Source organism: Struthio camelus, chromosome 1 (assembly GCF_040807025.1).
Source record: "Struthio camelus isolate bStrCam1 chromosome 1, bStrCam1.hap1, whole genome shotgun sequence".
Classification (NCBI taxonomy): domain Eukaryota; kingdom Metazoa; phylum Chordata; class Aves; order Struthioniformes; family Struthionidae; genus Struthio; species Struthio camelus.
In genome coordinates, this window is record NC_090942.1 from 141,834,038 (window position 1) to 141,852,721 (window position 18,684).

Genomic DNA, 18,684 nt, shown 5'->3' on the forward strand with positions numbered 1-18,684 from the left:
AACTTTTGAAAGCTCCAACTCTATTTGCACCAGTGGAAGAAAGTCCTTGCTGTTATGCAGGACTGGGTACAGTATATGGGCAATTGTGGAGTGTTACCTCTGTTGCTGAACGTCTGCCTGTGATCGCTTTTGGTGATGTGGGAACTCCAAAAAAAGCCCAAAGTTCTGGTAGCCCTCTGAGAAAGGCACTCAGCTCCTCAAAGTAACAAGATCTCTTTGATATATGATACCCTTGAGTACTGAATGCAAGTCCAGCCTTGCAGCTCAAAGGGTTGCAATATTTCTTAATCCGCATGCGTTCAGAAGGTTTTAAAGGAGACCTAGCCCTTTTTTCTAAGCATTTATATGTGCTATATTGCCAAGAATATTGCTAGTTGCATACAGGGTTTCAAGGAGATGTATGTAGTGTTTATGTAACAAGGGCACCTATGTAGAGGCTATTACTTCTTTACAGCGTAGTGCTCATTTACATTTGTGGGCCTGACAGGACTCCCATCCTGCCTTGCCTTTCTGGTTTCTCATATGTCAAGGCTAAGCAGTGGGTTTTCTCTCTCATCGCAGCAGCAGGGACAAGATGACAGTTCTCCAGACTGTGCACCCATAAAGTCAGAATGAAAATATTTCCATAGTTCTCACTACTTAGAATACATGCAGCCTAGTTTAGAAAAAACAATCTCTGCTAGAAAAGACTTGTGTTTACACTTGCTTGCTGGAAATTCTGTTAACAAAACCAGATAGACCAAAATAGGAAGGAGAGGATAGTCAACAGCTGTACTTCTAAAGCTCCCTGATAAACAAGTCCAGCTTCTGCCATCTATGTTTGAAAGTACAAACCTCGTAACACAAATTGGGATAAAACTGCAATTTTTTCACCCGTTCCTGTGTCTTGGCTATGGAGCATCTGTATTAGCAAAGCCGTATTCTAAAACATTTTCAAAATACTAGTGTTTCAAAAAGGTTTATTATTACTTCATCACACTACTGTGAATTCATATAATTGAATCAGGTGGTAATTTCTTCAGAGGTAAAAATCAGATAAGCTGTTACAGAGTATGGCAACTCTTAGCTTTTGAGGGCCTCCATGTTATCAAGGCTTCCCTTTTCACAGCCTGCCTGCAGAAGCATTAATGGCTATGGCACTTGCAGTGAAATTCCTCTTCTCAGAAGTGTGGGTCAAACTTAATTCAAGGCTGCCCCCTTTCTGGGGCAGAATGGTTGGGTTACTGAGAATATAAGTTCCCTTAACCGTCAGTTGTCATCCTGGTCTGGGATCAGGGAGATACAGTGATCTTAAGATTTGCCTCCTTCTCCCAGGATGAGAAAGAATTTGAAGGCACTTGCTGCTGATTCTTGAGCCTGTAGATTTTTTTTTTTTTTTTAATTATGGGACTCCTTAGAATTGCTTTTTGATGTGCATATCTAGGTAACATTTCAACTGTGTAAACAAAGGATACATATATCCTGTTCATTTCCTTAAAAAAAAAAAAAAAGCCTTTTAGAAGAACAGATTATTTTCTTGTTTCCTCTTCTGAAAAAATGTCCTGGCTGTGGCAACAGGAAGCCTGTCCTTGAAATGCAGAATTTTGTACCCATTTCCTCCGCATGGAAATGAAAGAGATCTTTGGGACCTTATTGTACCAGGATGCCTAGACCTGCTTATTTATCACTGTTTTGGGGAAAGGTAATAGTGTGTCTTTCATGGTGATGAGGAACCCACCCAGTTTCTTGGGCTTATCTTTAGACTGAGCTAAACTCAGTGCTCAGTGCTATTTTTGAATGTTAAGCTCTGCTAAGGGGCACATTATATACAAGATCAATTTAGAGCAGAAGTTGGGTGTTTTTCTTGCAGTTAAGTCTGCAGAAGGTTTCATCTACTGATCTTTCAGCTAGATAATTATCACATGCCAGTTACCTTGCCATTACAAAGCAGCTGCTGGCAGTGAAGGGGCCTGCATGTTAAGACTGGACCTCAGTGATGGGTAGACAAGTTGTAGTTGGACATACAAAAGGATTACAGTAGGTTGAGGAAAGCAGATTGAAAAACTGGCTGTTAGTATTATTATGAAGAAAAGCTTGATTTACTATACATGTTGACAACCTAGAGGCTTATTAACGCGGTCTCAGCACTATAGGAGCGTGCGTATATTGCTTCTGGCCCCCAACTGGGAAGTTTACACGATGCTGTATTGCATCCTGTGGCCTTTCAGCTTTTAAGACTTTGGTAGCTTGTGGATCTCTTCACCATCATCCACTTCATGCTGTAGATGTGCTCACAAGAGTACACTAACAGGAGCTGTTTACCCATAGAGTTATAGTGCTGAAATGCCTGTGTCTGTTGTCTTTCATGATCTGTTGGTCAGATAATCAGATTTGCAAAGTGATAACAAGTCTGGCCTGATTACTGAAGTGGTAGCATGGGTAACAGATTTCCTTGGCTCTGTTGTGCTGATCATGCAAGACAGTGGGTCTGCTTGGGAGGGGAGTGCTTGGGTGCGCTTCTTCTGCACTGTTCCTTTGGGCACTTGCGACAGACTCTAGTACAAAACAAATTTTAACTACCGCAGTGTGCCTCAGAACTGTTTTATGTTCCTGGGTTTACTTTTCCAGTTTAGTATGCAAGAGCTTTCCTTGAAATATCAGTCACCATCCTGAGTAGGTGGTAAAGTTTTCTCTTTCTTTTTTCTTGGATTTAAAAGCGGAGAGGTTCTGGGAACATTTTAAAAAGCCTTTTTGAAGTGGCTTTTTCCACTGTTAGGCAGGATCTGGCACAGAGTCAACGGCTATTTCCTGAATCTCACCCTTCCCTTTCAGGCAGACAGATGACCTGCCTTAAGGGATCAACCTTTCTTGGAAGGTGAAATCAGGCACATAAATTAAAGGCTGACCGTAAACATTAGCTGCTTATGTACTTTTGAACATATTAATCCTACACTAACACTCCTTTGGTGCTGTGGTCATTGATCAGTTAATTAGTATTTGCACAGTACTTGGAAGATGACAGTGATGCATACATTTCTGTTATCATTATAGATTAGCCTATTATACCAAGCCAGAAACATTGCTGAGATAATTTATCCATATTTTAGTGAAAGAAGTGAATGTTTTCTAGGAGAGCTCAATGAGCCATGGAATGTATCTATTACAGTTCTGAAGAGGAAAAATTTGCTAATCACGAGGGAGTTTTAATGACCTGCATTGAGGAGGAGTGAAGATATTAACTTACCCTTCTCCTGTGTTCATGGGCTGACTTTTCCTTCTTCTGCTTTTGTTCTCTAAAAGACCCATCTCTCATTTCATTGTCTGAGTGCTTAAGTGCCATCAGTTTTAGCTTGCCTGAGACGTCATGAAACAGAATAATGGAGGACAGCCCTTTAAGTAGTTGGGTCCATCCTGGGCTGTCCAGAAAAGGACTAAGCACCTTATCTGGTGTCTGCACAATATAATCAAGGGGAGCTTGATCGAAATCCCTTTGCCATTCATTAGAGTTGGAGGAATTCCATTTAGAGGTGTATGCTTCCTGGTGCTTCCGGTTCCTTGCTTTTCATACTCCTGATCGCTTCTGCCCAGTCCATTAAGCTTTTACCATTAAAATTGTTTTCCCTGGTACCATACTTAATTTGGTCTGTGTTCATGTTTTGCATAGTTAGATGTGAGAGAAAATGTCCTCTGATAATAGTAGGCATGCTTTTTTGTTATGGTATGTACATATCCATTAACTTAAGGAGAAGATCCCTTGGGCCTAAAATAACAGCCATTACATAGGTATGAAACTAAAAGACTGAGTCATGTGAATTAAAAGTCTATACCTAGAAATCTTGAAGGCCCTGGCTTAACAAATGGTTTTGTTCATGGATATCCTGGACATAGGTGGACCATCGCTAGGCCAGCGGAATAATCATGGAGGAGGCTGACCTTGCAGTTAAGGTCTGTTAATTGCCTATTTCAAAGGTCTAAGTTCAATTTAGGTTGACAGTGTTTCCTGTGGCTGACTCTGGGCTGCTCCCTTTTTCAGCTGTGGAGGAATGCGTTGCTCTTCAGGGACCTTCAGAATTATTTCTCTCTCTCTGTTAATCAAGGACCTAATCAATTCACAAGGATCTAAGTGGATTTTAGGTCCCAGATTTTTAGCTCCTTGGAAATTTCCCATTCTTTTTAACATGTGATAATGTCCAGATTCAGTTAAGTTAATGTCAGGTTCAATAGATCATTTTCTGATTGATCTTATTGCAGGTAACGTTATCTATAGACGACTAATATCTGATAGGATCGCTTCATTCCTGTCCTGTAAATAAAGGAAGACTTCCCAGGGTGACTGCATTCCACAAACAGCTTTGAATTGCTGAGAATGCATGTGAAGCTGAACAAAATTCCTGAGTTGTTTTTCAGGGAATGCCATTTTACATTGCTTTGATGGTAGAATAAAAAGCTCTGGAAAAAAATACCTGAGCCACTTCATGCTGTTCTTTTTCGTCATATTCTGATATTGGAAACATACTATTTGGTTGATTTTAGCTGTCAGAGAGAGAAATTTCCCATGGATGCTTTAGACTTAAGAATACTTGTACTTTACTTTGCTGGAATTTTTAGGAAACAATAATAAATAGTCTTTGTATGTGAACTTGTATCAAGAGACACAGAGATACTAATCCCTAGGGGGAATCATAACTGTTTAGCTTTCTAGATGAGTTTCAATTAATTTCATACAGTTTCACACTGATTTTCATCTTTCTATGAGCGTTCCTTGTCCCTTTCATTCTTTGCTTGGCGTCAGTGTCCCTTTGCTTTCCTCAAGGTTTCACCTACCATAGAGTCGGACAGTGCCTTTCAGTACTTCTCATTCATCTCAGGCTACCTTCGATCTGGATCTTATCAAATGCCTCCATTTTCTGTCAGGATCCAGTTTGTTATCGCAGTGCCCTCTGCAATGTGCTGGAGACTTCCCCTGATTCTCTGTAGCTCATTCCCTCAGACACACTCCTCTTTCTTCCCCTGTCTGTCCCGCTCAGTTTCTTACAGTACTTATTCCAGTAATGGTCTCTTGCAGAAGCCAATTGGCTCTGATTTTAAAGAAAGTAAGGTCTTTTCAGGCATTCCTTATCTCTGCCTTGATTTTCAGCAGTGTCTTGTCTTATGCCAACTAGGTTGCGTATTTATAGAAGTTGCCTTTCCCCATCAGTAAGTTGGAGCTTTGTGTATGAATAAGAAGGAACTCAGCAAGATACAGCTGATTTGCTTAACTTCCTCCAGTGGTCTGCTCCATGCAAATATGTGATGTCTGTATGCTGTGTCCCTCTGTTAAAGGCTGTACAGCAAAGGTAGAAGTAAGGGAGTAGGATTTAAATCCAGGTGTGAAATTTTCTATCTGAGAAAGGAATGTAAAGACAGTGAGTAAGTTCCGTGATGGTAAGTTGAGGTCATTTTTACGTTTTCCTTTGTTATATGCTAGGAAGCCGAGGAATCATTATTCTGTATGGGATGGGAGCTTGCGAATTGGGAAGTCATGTTTTCAAAATTTCAGAATGGTAAGTAATTGGGTAAGGATTTTAGGAACAAGCAGAAGTAGAATACTGGGCTACATTTTTATAGACGTGGATTATATGCAAAGGGAAAAGATTCAGTTTACTCTCATTATTCTTCAAATTGTCACCTCACATTTTTTGTCACTGTAATCATAAAAGTAGAGATTTTCAAAATCATAAGTGGCAGCAAGTTAGTGACATATAGGCATCTAACTGATAACTGGTGTGCTCTTGCAAAATCTCCATCTTAGGCGACAGATTTTCAGAGATGTGTATTCAGGGACATGCATTTCTTGTGCTTGCAAATATTTAATGTTCCTGCATTCCTCCCGGTTGTCTGTAGTTCTGAATTACCATTTGTGGCCTTGAAAATCTCCTCCTAGTGAGCGGACAGGTAAGGAGAATTAGATGTCCCTCAACAAGTAGATATGCAAGATTTCGCTTTGCTCTTCAGGTTGGCTGGCCTATATTCAGAAGGCGGTTGCCTCAAGCTTTTTGCTAGCCTCTTTCATATTCAAATAGACTAGTTTTCTGTCCTTCCCTTTTCTGCTGCTGGTTCTTGACTTTCATTTCTCTGACAGTCTGACTTTGCTTCTCAGAAGCAGATGTGAGCAGTTAGCCTGGTCCTAATTTGCAAATTTTTAAGCCTTTAAGAACAAATTAAAATGAAAAATTTCCACTTGAATTCAATGTACCTGTCTCTACTTGTGCTTAGAAGTCAGTAACTTTTTCTATCAATATTCAGAGTTCTATCTGTGAGCAGTATTGCATGTCGATCTCCCTCTCGATCTTTCATAATTTTCCCTTGCTTTTTTAAATCATCTTTTTCCATTTTTTGCCCTATCTTATTTCTCCTTTACTGCTCTTCTCAATTTCCTGCACTTCCTGCAATTGAAATGAGTCTCCTTGAAGCCAACACTCCCCAGTCAGTATCCTGAGGGGGCCTTGAGATGGACCCGTGTGTCTGTGCCACTGGCGGAAAGGCTGCACCGTGCTGTCCCAGGGCCAGCCTGCTGCCTTGAAAGACCAAAGTTTCATTAGCCCATCTGCAGGATCATCCTGACGTCACTATTCTTCTTTCAGGACTTGAGCTGATAACTCAGCATAGCATTGCAGTGGGCCACGTAGCTCAAGGCAATTTGAGCTAGTTTGACCATCTCTCAGTGGCACTGTTTTGGACAAGGCACAGAAGAAGCCAGAGTAATCCCTTACAGAAAGGAGATTTTGGTTCCCCAGTTGCTGCCATGTTTTTTGGTTTGTGTGTGCTGTGTGTCCTGTGTTTTGCAAATACACGTTCATTTCTGTCAGTTCTTGTTTGGGAGTCAGCGGCAGACACAGGATGAATGTAAAGGAGGTGAGGTCTGAAACTCTTCCGTTTGTGTCCTGTCATGAAGTGGTGGGGCATTCCCACACTGGTGTTGCAGATGAAGCACAAGTTCCCCAGTTCTGCAGTAGCGGCTTTCCACTTCTCTGTATTTCTTCTCTGTGGGACTTGGAGACAAGCTGTACACAGTAAAAAGCTGCCCAAGGCTAGAGAGGACTCTACAGAGTTGACTCACAGTGGGGCTCCACAATAAATCTAGCCTAGTGAATAAATTCCCATCTTTTTAAGTAACAGCACTTGCACAGTTATTTTGAAATGTTCAGCACCATTTACTCTTTTCCAATGCAAGGCTTCACGCAGAAGGAAGTTTTCAATGTGCAGAAGAAAAGTCTGTTTGTATGGTTAACATAATGTAAAGGCTGGGTCTGTCCTTGATTAGAAAAGAAAGCAATTGGTTTGGAGATGTCTCAAGTTTATTTTTTTCTTCGCTTTCTAGTTGGTTCTTATTATTCTTAAGTTACTTTGGCCTTTAAAATGGAAAAGAAAGTGTAAAATGATTTTGTTTGGCCATGCATTCTAGAAATTTAGAATTGTTTGGAAATTCAGATGAAAAGGTATGTGGGGTTGATTGAGCTCCCACTTGCTGTTGACCTCAGGAGATGCTGGCTTGACCGTCTAAGTTGATAAGAGCTAGCATTAGTAGGTCTACCATCATGCATGAAGAAGATGAAAACAGCAAAATTGTGATTTAGTATGTCACTGGGATTTACTAGCCAAGACTCAGTGCCTGTGCTGACCGTGCCCCAGAACGAAAATGAATGTCTCTGCAAGGTGCAGCGACCCTGCACTTAGGGCACGAACTCACCTGCTCAGAGCTGTGTTGGGGATTTCTAATGGGGCAGCTCTTGCCACTGCTGGCTGAGCTGCTTCTTTGCAGTTGCTTTGGCAACTCCCTGGCCTTTCTCTGGTAGAGATCAATCACAGCTTTTGCCATAAAGGTGGAATAAAAGACTGGGTGTTACTGACTTCTCAGAGTCTGGCCAGGGAGGAGATTTCTTCTTAAAGAACTGAAGTCTCTCTCATTCTTTTCCTGATTCTTTGGGAAGCTGTAAATTCTGGTAAGTCTAATATCAATTCTCCTCCAACATGCCAGCTCAGCAGCAATGCTCTGCATGTTGGCCGCAGATAATCTCTGTGCTACCTTTCCCCTGTGCATGTCTGCTGAGGATGTTGGTACAGGCTGTGATCTGGCACAGTATTTAATAGAGATCATTTTTACAGTCTAAGCCTGTTAAATTTAATTTAAAGAGTATTATAGCTGGAAGCACTGAAAAATTACAAATCGGAGCCTTAAGACCACAAGATTATTAATAAAAGCAATCATAATTTGAAGTTCTTTTTATTTGCAATCTGATTGCTGGGCTTTGGAGGTAGACTAGGATCACATTTAGGGGATAAGACTTGATTTATTTTTTAGTGAAAGTTGAAATTCTCTTATCATAGCATATTCTGGTGTAAGAAGCATGAAATCCAATTAAACTTGTAGCAAAATTGCAAGATACAAATATTTAAGTATGATAACGTTTCAGGAGAAATAATGACTCATCTCATGAGTGTCTTTTTACATTAATATAGATATTAACGTTTTAAACTCTTTTATGACACAGAGTCAGTGAAGCCAGTGATTTTAATAAAACATTTTTGATAGAATTCTTAATTGTCCCCAAAAGATGGACTCTTGTTTTTACCTTGTTGCTAAGGGAATGAGTAAGATATGGCCTTGTGTTCTCAGATCATTTGTAAAAAAGAAAACTAGAAACAGCCCATTGAAATTTAATTCTCTATGTGGTTTTTATTAGACATACAGTGTGCTTTGTAACAGTGTCATGTTCTCACTATCTAAGTTCATATTCAGTCCCAGTTCACGTTCACAGTGAGTATGAGGTATGTCTCTATTTTAACCATTTGTTTGAAAATTAAAGTTATGAAATGGTCTTTATACGTTGATATAACTTTTCTTTTCAAACCACAGAGTGACAGCTTTTCAGGGTAACATGTTTATTCTGCTCAATGACTTTGCAATTTTCAATACCAGGTATAATACCTCAAGCTCACCTTTTAAATTCCATACTCAACATTTAAGACCTCAAAACACATTGTTTTTTTTAATTATCTTTATTCCCTACTAGTTATACACTTTTATTTTTCCAGCTAGAGTGTTCACTAAGAAGTAGGGTTAATGGGGGCATACACTACGGACAAAAGGAGAATGATGGATTTTTGAAAGCAAGTGAAAATGCCTAAAATACTTCTGCCCTTTTTTTGATTTCCTGGTCTCTTTAACCCTGAAAGAAAAGGAAAAGAGCAAAATTAAAACCAGCCTCACAAAGAGCTCTTATGCAGTGGTGATGAGGTTTGTGTTTTGTCTCTTTTCCACTGATAATAAGAAATGAATTCTAAGATACAGAAAGAATGAGATTAGCTTTTATTTCCCAAATAAAAGCGTTTATGAGCTGTAAGTAGACAATGGGGAGAAAAGCAATGAGCTAAAAATATTGGAAGCTTGTTGCATTGTTAGAAGAATCTGTTAAAATCTTCCTGCCCTCTGAAAGACGTAATAAGTAAGCACGTACTATATTGTATGCTTGGTTTCTTTTAAACATACAAGGACAACATGTTATTAACTCTATCTGTTGCAAAGGCCATGCTGTTAGTATGTTTATGTTTTCCTGCAGGATGCAAGGTCCGGGAAAGTATAGTCTTCCCTTTATACAGCATTGCACAGTTTGTTAATATGCGGTTCTTCCTCCAAAATTCCAGTTGACTTCAAGAAGCTTTGGCATGCAGCTCATGGCTGTATTGATATGCTGGATCTGCAGAAACAGATCTGATCTGACAGTCATCTGCCTGTTTTTAATTACAAATTTGTTTAAAATCTGACCTCTTGCTCCAATCTAACAAAAGCTACACTGATACAAACCAATTCAAACCTGACAGGAGGGTGACACAGAGAGATCTGTTGGTTTAACTAGCATGCTCTCTGATCGTAATGACTGTGAGGGGCGAAGCTTTCCTGTTATTTCCTCTTGCTTTGTCGTGTCAGCTGATTGCCGCCGATCCAGAGGCAAGTCTGGCAGAAGAGCGGGGCGTTTGCATAGGGTACGTGGGCTGGTCGGATTGCCCAGCTGCTGGGGCTGCACTGATGCATTAGGGTACACTGGCTGCTGGGGCTGCACTGGTCAGCTGGGATTTCCAGGACGCTGAAGCTGTGCCTTGTTGGTTATTTACCTGCTGGCGGTTGTGCAGGGTCTTGAGCTGGCATTTGCAGGTTTGGTTGGTGCTATGCTAACTGTAAAATTGGATACAGCATGGGAATTTGCATCGGCAGGTGCTGGGGTGATACAAAGGGTATCTGGTGGGGAGGTGGTAGGCTCTGGATTTGTGGCTGCTGCTGGGCTACTGCTAACATTGGTTGATGTTGTAGCCAGCCTCCCATTGAATCATAGCCACAGGACGGATAGTAAAGAGAAGGAGAAAGACAGTCCATTTTGTTATGTTCTCACCTTTATTTAGCACATATATTGTCATGGCATCTAGAGGCTCTGAAGAATGGCCTCTGTTATGCTATCCAGATGATATAATAAAAATGCTTGGACCAGAGTTTGTCCTTCCTGTGATTGGATTGTCTGCATGTTCTCAAACCATGTAAGAGCAACGCGGTTTTAAAAGTCTGAAATAAAGCCTGCTATTCCTTTCTTTATTTGGCTGGGATGAAAAAGTGGAGAGTTAGCTCCAATCTGCACCAGCCCAGAAGTGGTCTGCTCTTCCACTCCCTAGCCCTATCCTTCCCTCACATGGTACAGTTAGCATTTACAGCAGTGCTAAGCTATTATATCTCCCCAAATGGGGAGTATATTCTTCTGTTTCCCCGATTATAATCCCATGGATTATAATAGAAGCATAAGGGAGGAAATATGCAACCTACTTATTCATGTGGGATATTTACAGAAAAACTATCTGTACGCCAAAGTACAGTGCCATATCTGCCTGTGCAGAGTATTGTCCCATGTATTGTCTTCCTTTGTGTTTGACTTCCATTTGTGGGGCAAACAAGGAAGAATATTTATTACCGTCTCCTAGCTTCTTTACCCACGAAGGCACTTGGATCATTCTGTTCTGAACGCCTTACGCAGCACTTGTAAATGCTTGGCATTTGGGTGTTCTTAAAACAAAAGTAATCTCTAGAGCATGAGTAATATGCCTCTATATACATAGTCATAGGCTGTCAATATCTGTGTCAGCCTGGCCGTGATGGGGGTTATGAAGATGATGAATGTGGGGAAAAACAGATGAAAATTGAAAGGTGGTATTGGGGTCTCATTAGACTCTGGTGCAATTTCAAAGGTCAGGTGTTAATACCTTCAAAAGAGAAGAAAACAAAGGGTAGATATGTCAGCATAGCCTATTTCCTTGTCTAATGAGAGGTGGCAAAGCCAAGCATTGTGTTGAGTCTACTGTTACATTATGGCTTAGTTCTAATACCTTTAGTGGCATCATTTTGTATGGGGTTTTCAGTAGCCTTTGCATCCTGAACACCAGTACAAGGAGATAGAACAATTTGGGTAAAATGATTTCATAAAAAAATGACACACACAGTTTGATGAATTTATAGCAAATCAAAGGCAAGGATCATAAAACCACAGGGTCTTCTAGGATGTCTTTCAGGTAAGCCGTGAGTCTGAAAGCCCTAGAGGATCCCTTGCTTACATGGAGGTGCTGGCCCAAAGTTGCAAATTTTGAGAAGTCATGAATTTGCCAAGTGAAATTAAAGTTCTTGTTGGACTGAGGCATTCTGGTGAACATCTTTTTACTCTCTTCTTCCCCAGCCCAGAATTGCCTGTTTTAACACATTTTGAAAATTTTGGTGTGGGCCTGATATGGGCTGAAACTAAATTTTAAAACCATTACAATTTCTTGAGAATCAAAAATGTTTCCTGTTCTATATGTGTATATACTTCCAATTATGTAAGTCAGCATCCTCAGCTTTCCTATTTTTATGCTGCAGTCCGCAAGGTTAAAACTTAAAGCCTTAAGCCATCTGGTTTTAGAAGAATAGGGAAATATTTTTGCGCTAGTTGAAAAAGGAAGAAAAAAGTAGATATCATAGTTTCCAAAATCTGTGATTCTCTTTTCCTAATGTGTTCACCAAATTTTCTTTTTCGTAGATGTCCTTTTCTAAGTATTCAAACACGCTTTTGAACTTTATGATTAGGCACAGGCAAAAAATACTCCCTAAAATTGGACCAGACTTTTGTTTTCTGCTTTTTCCTTCATTTAAAGAGCATCAAGGGCTTTTATGACTGTGGAGCTGCCAGAATGAAAATGCATGAATGTCTCCCATTTTTAGGAAAATTCCTCTGCCATACAATATAGCAAAACCAGAATTTAATTTACTGCATGAACTTTCGTGATCTAAACAGTTCTAGACTGATAAAACAGTGCTGACACTTGAAGTATTCTTTATAGTTGACCCAGTTTTGTCTACTGAATTAACTTGGTAATGAATACTCTATCTGAAGGTCCAGGTGGCCATATTCATTTTGTAGTGCTCTGGTTTTACATCACTGAAGGCTGGTTGAAACTGATGCAACTCAATAATGAATCAGTCTCTACTTAGAACTAGGCACGTTAAAGTATGTTGAAAAGATGAAAATATTCTGCCTCGTGGCTGAAGTTGATAAAAGCAGGATGTGTTGGATGGGGGACAGCTGTAACAGAACATTTCAAGATATACACCTTGGTATTATAGAAATAAAATTACCCTGAACTATTATAGCACTTGGTCTGGGTGTTGCAGAGAATCTGTGAGTTTATGTAATGAATATTGCAGTGACAGATTTGTCTTGCTGGGTTACTAGTAAGCCATTATGGGTAGGATTTTTCAAGCATGAGCTTTCTCATCTGCAAGTTAAACATATAAGGCAATTGTCTCGTACCTCACTATAGTAGAAAGAGATAGCACCTCTTTAGGTCAAAGCATTCCCTCCTAGGATGGGTGGAATGAGTTGCTAAATAGCTAAAGTTAGGCCATACAAAGCCCAGTCTACATCTACAGTTCAGCAAAATACTTGCACACAATTAATAGTAAAACTTCTTAAATTAAGCATGTACTTAAATGTTTTGCTGAGTGGTTGATTTGCCTTCTGCCTAAAATCATTTTGAGCTTATTTTTACATGAAGCATTAACAGTCAAAATAGTGTTGCTATCTCTACTTCATTCCTATGTACAGATTAAATAAAGAAATTGAAGGAGTTTGGAAAAGAAATCCAGCTCTTTGGCCTGGAGTGGCTGCCAACTCCAGCACATCACTCCAGGGCACACCAAAGAGTATTTCAGGTCTCTTGAGGGTGGATTTTCATGTAGAATACTAATTTTTTTCTTTACTGTTCCTGAAAGCAGGATAAACTTTGGAAAGTAGTAATTGCACAGAGCTGTCAAATCTCAAGATGAGCGATTCTTTCTGAACACTCTTCTACTCACACCTTATGTATTTATGCAGCACAGCAGTGTGGCTTTTCTCCCACTCCCTGGCCTCAGGATCTGCTGACCTTGTGCACTTGAAGCAGTCACTCCCAGAGTGGGAGCAGGCTCTCATGGTGAGGGAGATGGGTGGTTTCGGTGGGTCCTTGTGCTGAAGGCATCCCTGTTGGAAGACAGCTGTCAGCGCCAAGGCTCCTGCCCCAGCTCCCTGGCCCTGCCTCGTAGGTCAGAGAAGGAATTCTTCAACGGTCTGGTAAAATTAACGCTTATCAGACTGTTTAGTATGCAAACCAACTAAATCTCCCTTCTCTCCTTTATAATTGTCACTTTATAAATCCTGTTTGCATACGGTTGTGTTGACGTTCCATTCATTGTTTGCAAAGGAAAAAGAGACCGTCAAGCGTAGCACAATTGCACACTGAATTGCAGCATGACTATAGTAGTCGCTGGCATAGCAAATGTTGTACCCAGAAGGCAAGTGACTGAGATCCAGCCATCCACCTTTGCCAAAGTATAGTACCTGAAATAAAAGGAGAAAGTACTGCCTTGGTTAGCGATAAATCATCAAAGAACAATGCTCATATGTTAGCATGTGCGGTTGGACCAGATGATCTCTAGAGGTCCCTTCCAGCCCCAACTCTTCTGTGATTTTTTGTGATCTGGAGCTACATTAAATCAAACAACCTGTAGATAACAAGGACAAGTCTCCTGCAGTCTACCTGGAAGGTTAGATATCTTTCCTTATTGAATATTTGGTGGAAACAGCAAATCAGTGATAAAATTCCGTTGGATTTTGGAATTCATTTTGAGACAGAAGGCAGATCTTTGACCGTTTTTTTTTCTTCAGCGTTTCTGCGGTCTCTGAAGGTGGTTCCCTTTAACTCTGAAGCCCTGCTCATGACTATGAAGAGCAAAAGGACTAAATGTCATTTAAAAGTAATGTAGCAAGACTTGCCAACAACACAGCTTTAATAGATTCTGAGAGGAATGTGGGAGCAGTCATAGCCTTAAAAAAACAACAATAGGTTTTAGCAACCGGAGAATCTGCAAAAACATTTGAGAGCTGTGCACGCTCCCTCCTCCTTGCTGTGCTGAATTTTTGCTCCCATGGTTTTTTTGAGAATCCTCACAGGAGATTTTCAAGAAAAAATTGATAAAAATATTTACTTAAGAGCTGTCTTGAAGACCACTCCCTCACTAGAATATAATCCTCCTTTTCTGCTTCTGCTGGCTGTTTCATCTATTTTAATGTAATTTTGTTCACACAGTACAGAACCTCTAGCCAAATACAGAATTTACATATTATTTATGATGATAATATTGTGGTACGTTTGTCTTGCTAAAAGTGTTTTCTAAGGTGACATCTCTGCAGAAGTGCCATCTGACTAAAGAAGGTCTTGCTTTCAAAAAGTATTGCTGTGAACAGCGTTAAGAAACTGGGAAGGGTTGGTATTTCCACTGCAAAGACCTGTCCTGTTCACATTATATTAAGAAATAATTGGTTTTCAGTAAAAGATTTCTCAGCTTCAGAATTCCATATTAGAGGAGACTCATTAACATATGTCTGCACGCAGTTCTAAGCAATCACAGAGCTGTCACCCATGTCTTACCCGGAGACCCAGTGTTCAGCTATCTGTACGGAGAGTCTCCTAGCTCACCTCAGTAAAAGCCAAAATGCTGGAGGGATGAATTCCTACATTTAGGCCACATTTTGAAACTTTTAGATTCCCAGCACTTAATGATTTAATGCCTTTTAAAATATGGCTCAGAGGTCTTTCATCATTCTTGTCATTACAGCTGTGATTTGAAGAAGAGTGTAGTATTTTGCCTTTCTTAAAATACGCCTATGCTAATAGTACACCGTCAGGTCATAAAAATGCTTAGGATAACTGTGAGAATTGACAATACTCAGAAATAATTTCAGAACACTACATTGTATATATGAGCTAAAATTTAAGTATTTAGGTATGTATTTTATCAATATCAGATGTATTTTTTCTGCTGTCTTAATATGAAGTCTGAAGGCAGCAGAGTCCAAGGTTTTCGTGGCTACAGAAAGTAGGCTAATGCACTAATTTTTAAATGATGTTTTCTATTTTATTATCATTGACCTTAACAAAGTCATATTAAGTAAGAACATAAATGCTGAAAAAGTGAGGATGGATTAAAATTGATTTAAGTTGCAAATTTCCTGTAAGAACATTCTATAAATCAAACATGTTTACCTTTTGAACTGCTCTGAACAAGTTCTTGGTTCAGTGCAGGCTCAGGTAATATCAATCAATGCCTTGGATAACCTCATACTCCTGCTCAATTTAAACCATTTTCGTATCTGGAGTAGCCAATCAAAATTTGTTAAAAAATCCTCCTGTCATGAAAATTCAGCAGACAGAACACATCATTGAAGCAATAGTGTGATTAGGGCATGCATTCTTATGCAAAATAATATGCTATCAAGCAAAGCTTAAATGTGCTTGATATAAAGCATTTCAGCACATTAATGGTGTTTACATACAAACCTATCTGGGTAAGTAAGTTTGGAGAAAGACTGTTACATGATCTTTCTATTGGAGAACAAAGTTTTTTGCTATAAATGCTTCTAGTCTTAAAAAATGAGAAAATGTTGGACCAAATTCTGTTCTATTACACTAATAACTCTACTGAAAGATAGCAAAGAACAGAATTTTATGTTCTTCCCTAGGAAGTTTATATGAATCTGGAGTTGGAGAAAAGGAAGTCTGGCTCTGGGGCAGCAATGTGGTGTATGTCATGTCTATGTCATCCTCTACGTGAGCATTTGGTGTGAAAAGGACGACTAATGACTGTTCTCAGGGGTCCTAAAAGCCCTAACTTTTGTGCCCTAGCCTCCACAACGCACGCTAAGGGAGACCTCTGAGCCTCAACTGAATGGTTATTGTGTGACTGTTAACTGATCTACTTTTTCCCTGACAGCAGAAAATTGCATGGGCATCTGAAGCATGAGCCCAAGGGTATAAAAGTGATTGGACATATATTTGAGCTTCTGTGGACCCCATCTATAGATTTAGGTTTTATAATGCCCTATCATGGTTTGTTAGTCCTGTTTTACATAAAGCTTCTTGTGTTATATTCTTGCAGTACTGCCAAAGTATTTTAACCCACCAACCTTACGCTTCCTAAATTTTGTCTTACATGGTCAACAGAGGGAGGTAGACTGAACGGTGATTCAACATCACCATGGCGACTGGCTCCTTTTTTTTTCAGTCAGAGTCAGGAAAGTAACACAATGAGTCTAGACTGGGAATGACCAGCAGAAATGAGCTTCCACATCAAATCTATCAGGCTCTGCCTTATCTGGGGGACTCAAGAGTGCTTCTAAGATCCCAAGCTGGCAAGCAAGCCCCAGCCTTATTCTGAAGTCCTCTAGGTTATGATGCGGACACGTAAACCTCTTCCTCCCTCATGCCTTGATTTTGGTGACAAAGAAACTGAGGTATGTGGGCTAGAAGGGAGGCAAAGTGCCTTTTAGCTGGGTCTTCAGTACAGATCGGGGGATCAGGCCGTAGGGATTCAGGGGTTCTCCTGCTGCTCGGTCTGCATGCAGGATGTGTTTCCCAAGTCCATTAACTAGTTCAAAATGAACCTTTCTTTTGTCACAGAAAATGTTGTACTTTTCAGCATGAGAAAGACTTTGTAATCTGAGTTTGGCAGCTAGGTCCAAGTTCTCTTTTCCCTAGTTTTATTGGCTGTACAGACATGAGCTGGAATAGTGTCATTCCAGTCCCAAAGTTTATGGAAGGTTTCCCTAGATTTCAAAGAAGGTAGCACTGGACCTGCAAACCAACTCCTTTGGTTAGACCATTGCCAATGTGAGATTGCTTAAGGTCAGATAAATAGCTATGCCAGGGTTACTGCCTGGTAGCCTTTCTGTTCTAGGACTTTTGTAGATGCCATGCGATTACACATTGTCCTAAGGAGAGTGAGAGGAGAAAGACCATATCATCTGTCAAGTCTAATACAGTGAAGATGAGATGTAACCTTTTGGCCCTTGTCGTCTACTGCATTTGCAAGCAGGGCTCTCTGTCTCTTATTTGGTAACCTTAGATTCTAGCCTTAGTGGATGTACCAGCATTTGTGCTGCTGAAATGCACATTTCCTATGTACCTTGGACCCTCTTACTCTGCATCTCACAACGCACCAAGCAGCAGTACCTTGCCTCAAGCCTCCTCATTCCAGTGCAGGACTGGGGACCTGCCATGTGACCCCAAAAATGAATGTCTTCCCATCGTGGGAGTGACCTACGTTACTGTGATGGACGTGTAAAAATCCTAGGTTGTATTTCCAGGACCTGAAGAGTGTTGAGCACATCTTTAGGGTCAGATAAGTTGTACTTGCTAACATTTCCAGAGATTCATTTTTCCCATATCAAAGCACAGTCTGAGCATTTTCATTCATACAGAGTACTTGCAACCTACACTATGGTGGGACAGAGGAAGGGGTGTAGCTAAGGATAGTTTTTTATATCAGCAAAGACAAATGCAATAGTAGTGTAAATTGGTTCCAAGGTTTTGTATTACTTGGAGTATCCGAGTTCTGTCTCATTCCCTCATTAGAAGTTGATGGTAATTTTCTGCATTAAGTAGGAGTAGAAATGGATAAATGATAGTTTGGTTAGATGGTAATTAGCTGAGGTAAAAGCATGGAGTGAAAATGCTCATCAGCGTTAACTGACAGGGAAACCAAAAGTACATTTTCTGGCTAGCACAAATAAACTCTAAAGAAATTCCTTATGCACCACAGCTTCCTGCTCTGCTCCACTTACGCAGAGTCTTTTAATAACTGTTAATCCACTTTTGCTCTCTTCTGTAGGTAGGTAAGGATGCCCATTTTGGTCTTGCTTCTGAAGGCGTATTCAGATCACCTTCTTTTCTAGCCTGCCAATGAGTCGGGGGGACATACCTTTTTTCCCTTGGAAGGATCATTCTTTCTGGCTTAAGGAAAAACAGTAGACAGGCAACAACAGCTCCTTCTTATGCTTCACCAAGTAGGAAAATAGATCAGGTAGATCATAGGCCTGTTTGTCTTTTGAAATTTGAGAAAATTGTCAGAACTGTTTTCTTGTCACAGGAGAATGGGAGAGGGAGGGACTTGGAGACGGCGGGATCTTCCCTTCCTGTGTGGGACACAATAGCTGCTTGGAATCCCATTATTTAATCACCTTCAGGACTTTATTGTGGGGTTGAAAGAATTGTGCAGACATGTAAATAGAAAAACGTAAATATGCTGAGCTGAAAAACCTCATCTAAAACCTATAATGAGAG

At 40.2% G+C, this 18,684-nt stretch overlaps 2 protein-coding genes across 10 annotated transcripts in view; one reads left to right on the top strand and one right to left on the bottom strand.

The window, feature by feature from the left end:
• ARHGAP6 (Rho GTPase activating protein 6) overlaps positions 1-18,684 on the top strand; it is a 348,894-nt gene that overhangs the window by 239,831 nt on the left and 90,379 nt on the right. The window contains exon 1 of one of the 9 annotated variants that reach the window (XM_068920699.1): positions 5,386-5,403. The exons of the other annotated variants lie outside the window; for them this stretch is intronic. Within the exon in view, the coding sequence (XP_068776800.1) occupies positions 5,401-5,403 (3 nt within the window). The 5' untranslated portion in view covers positions 5,386-5,400. Of the gene's footprint in view, positions 1-5,385; positions 5,404-18,684 lie in introns of those variants that run through there. 9 annotated transcript variants of the gene reach the window in all.
• Positions 9,183-11,248, bottom strand: AMELX (amelogenin X-linked; the record flags this gene model as incomplete). The annotated part of the gene is given in 4 exon segments (XM_068931113.1): positions 9,183-9,188; positions 9,834-10,117; positions 10,120-10,358; positions 11,208-11,248. Coding segments are annotated over 4 exon segments (570 nt in total), but the record flags the coding sequence as incomplete, so codon positions are not given.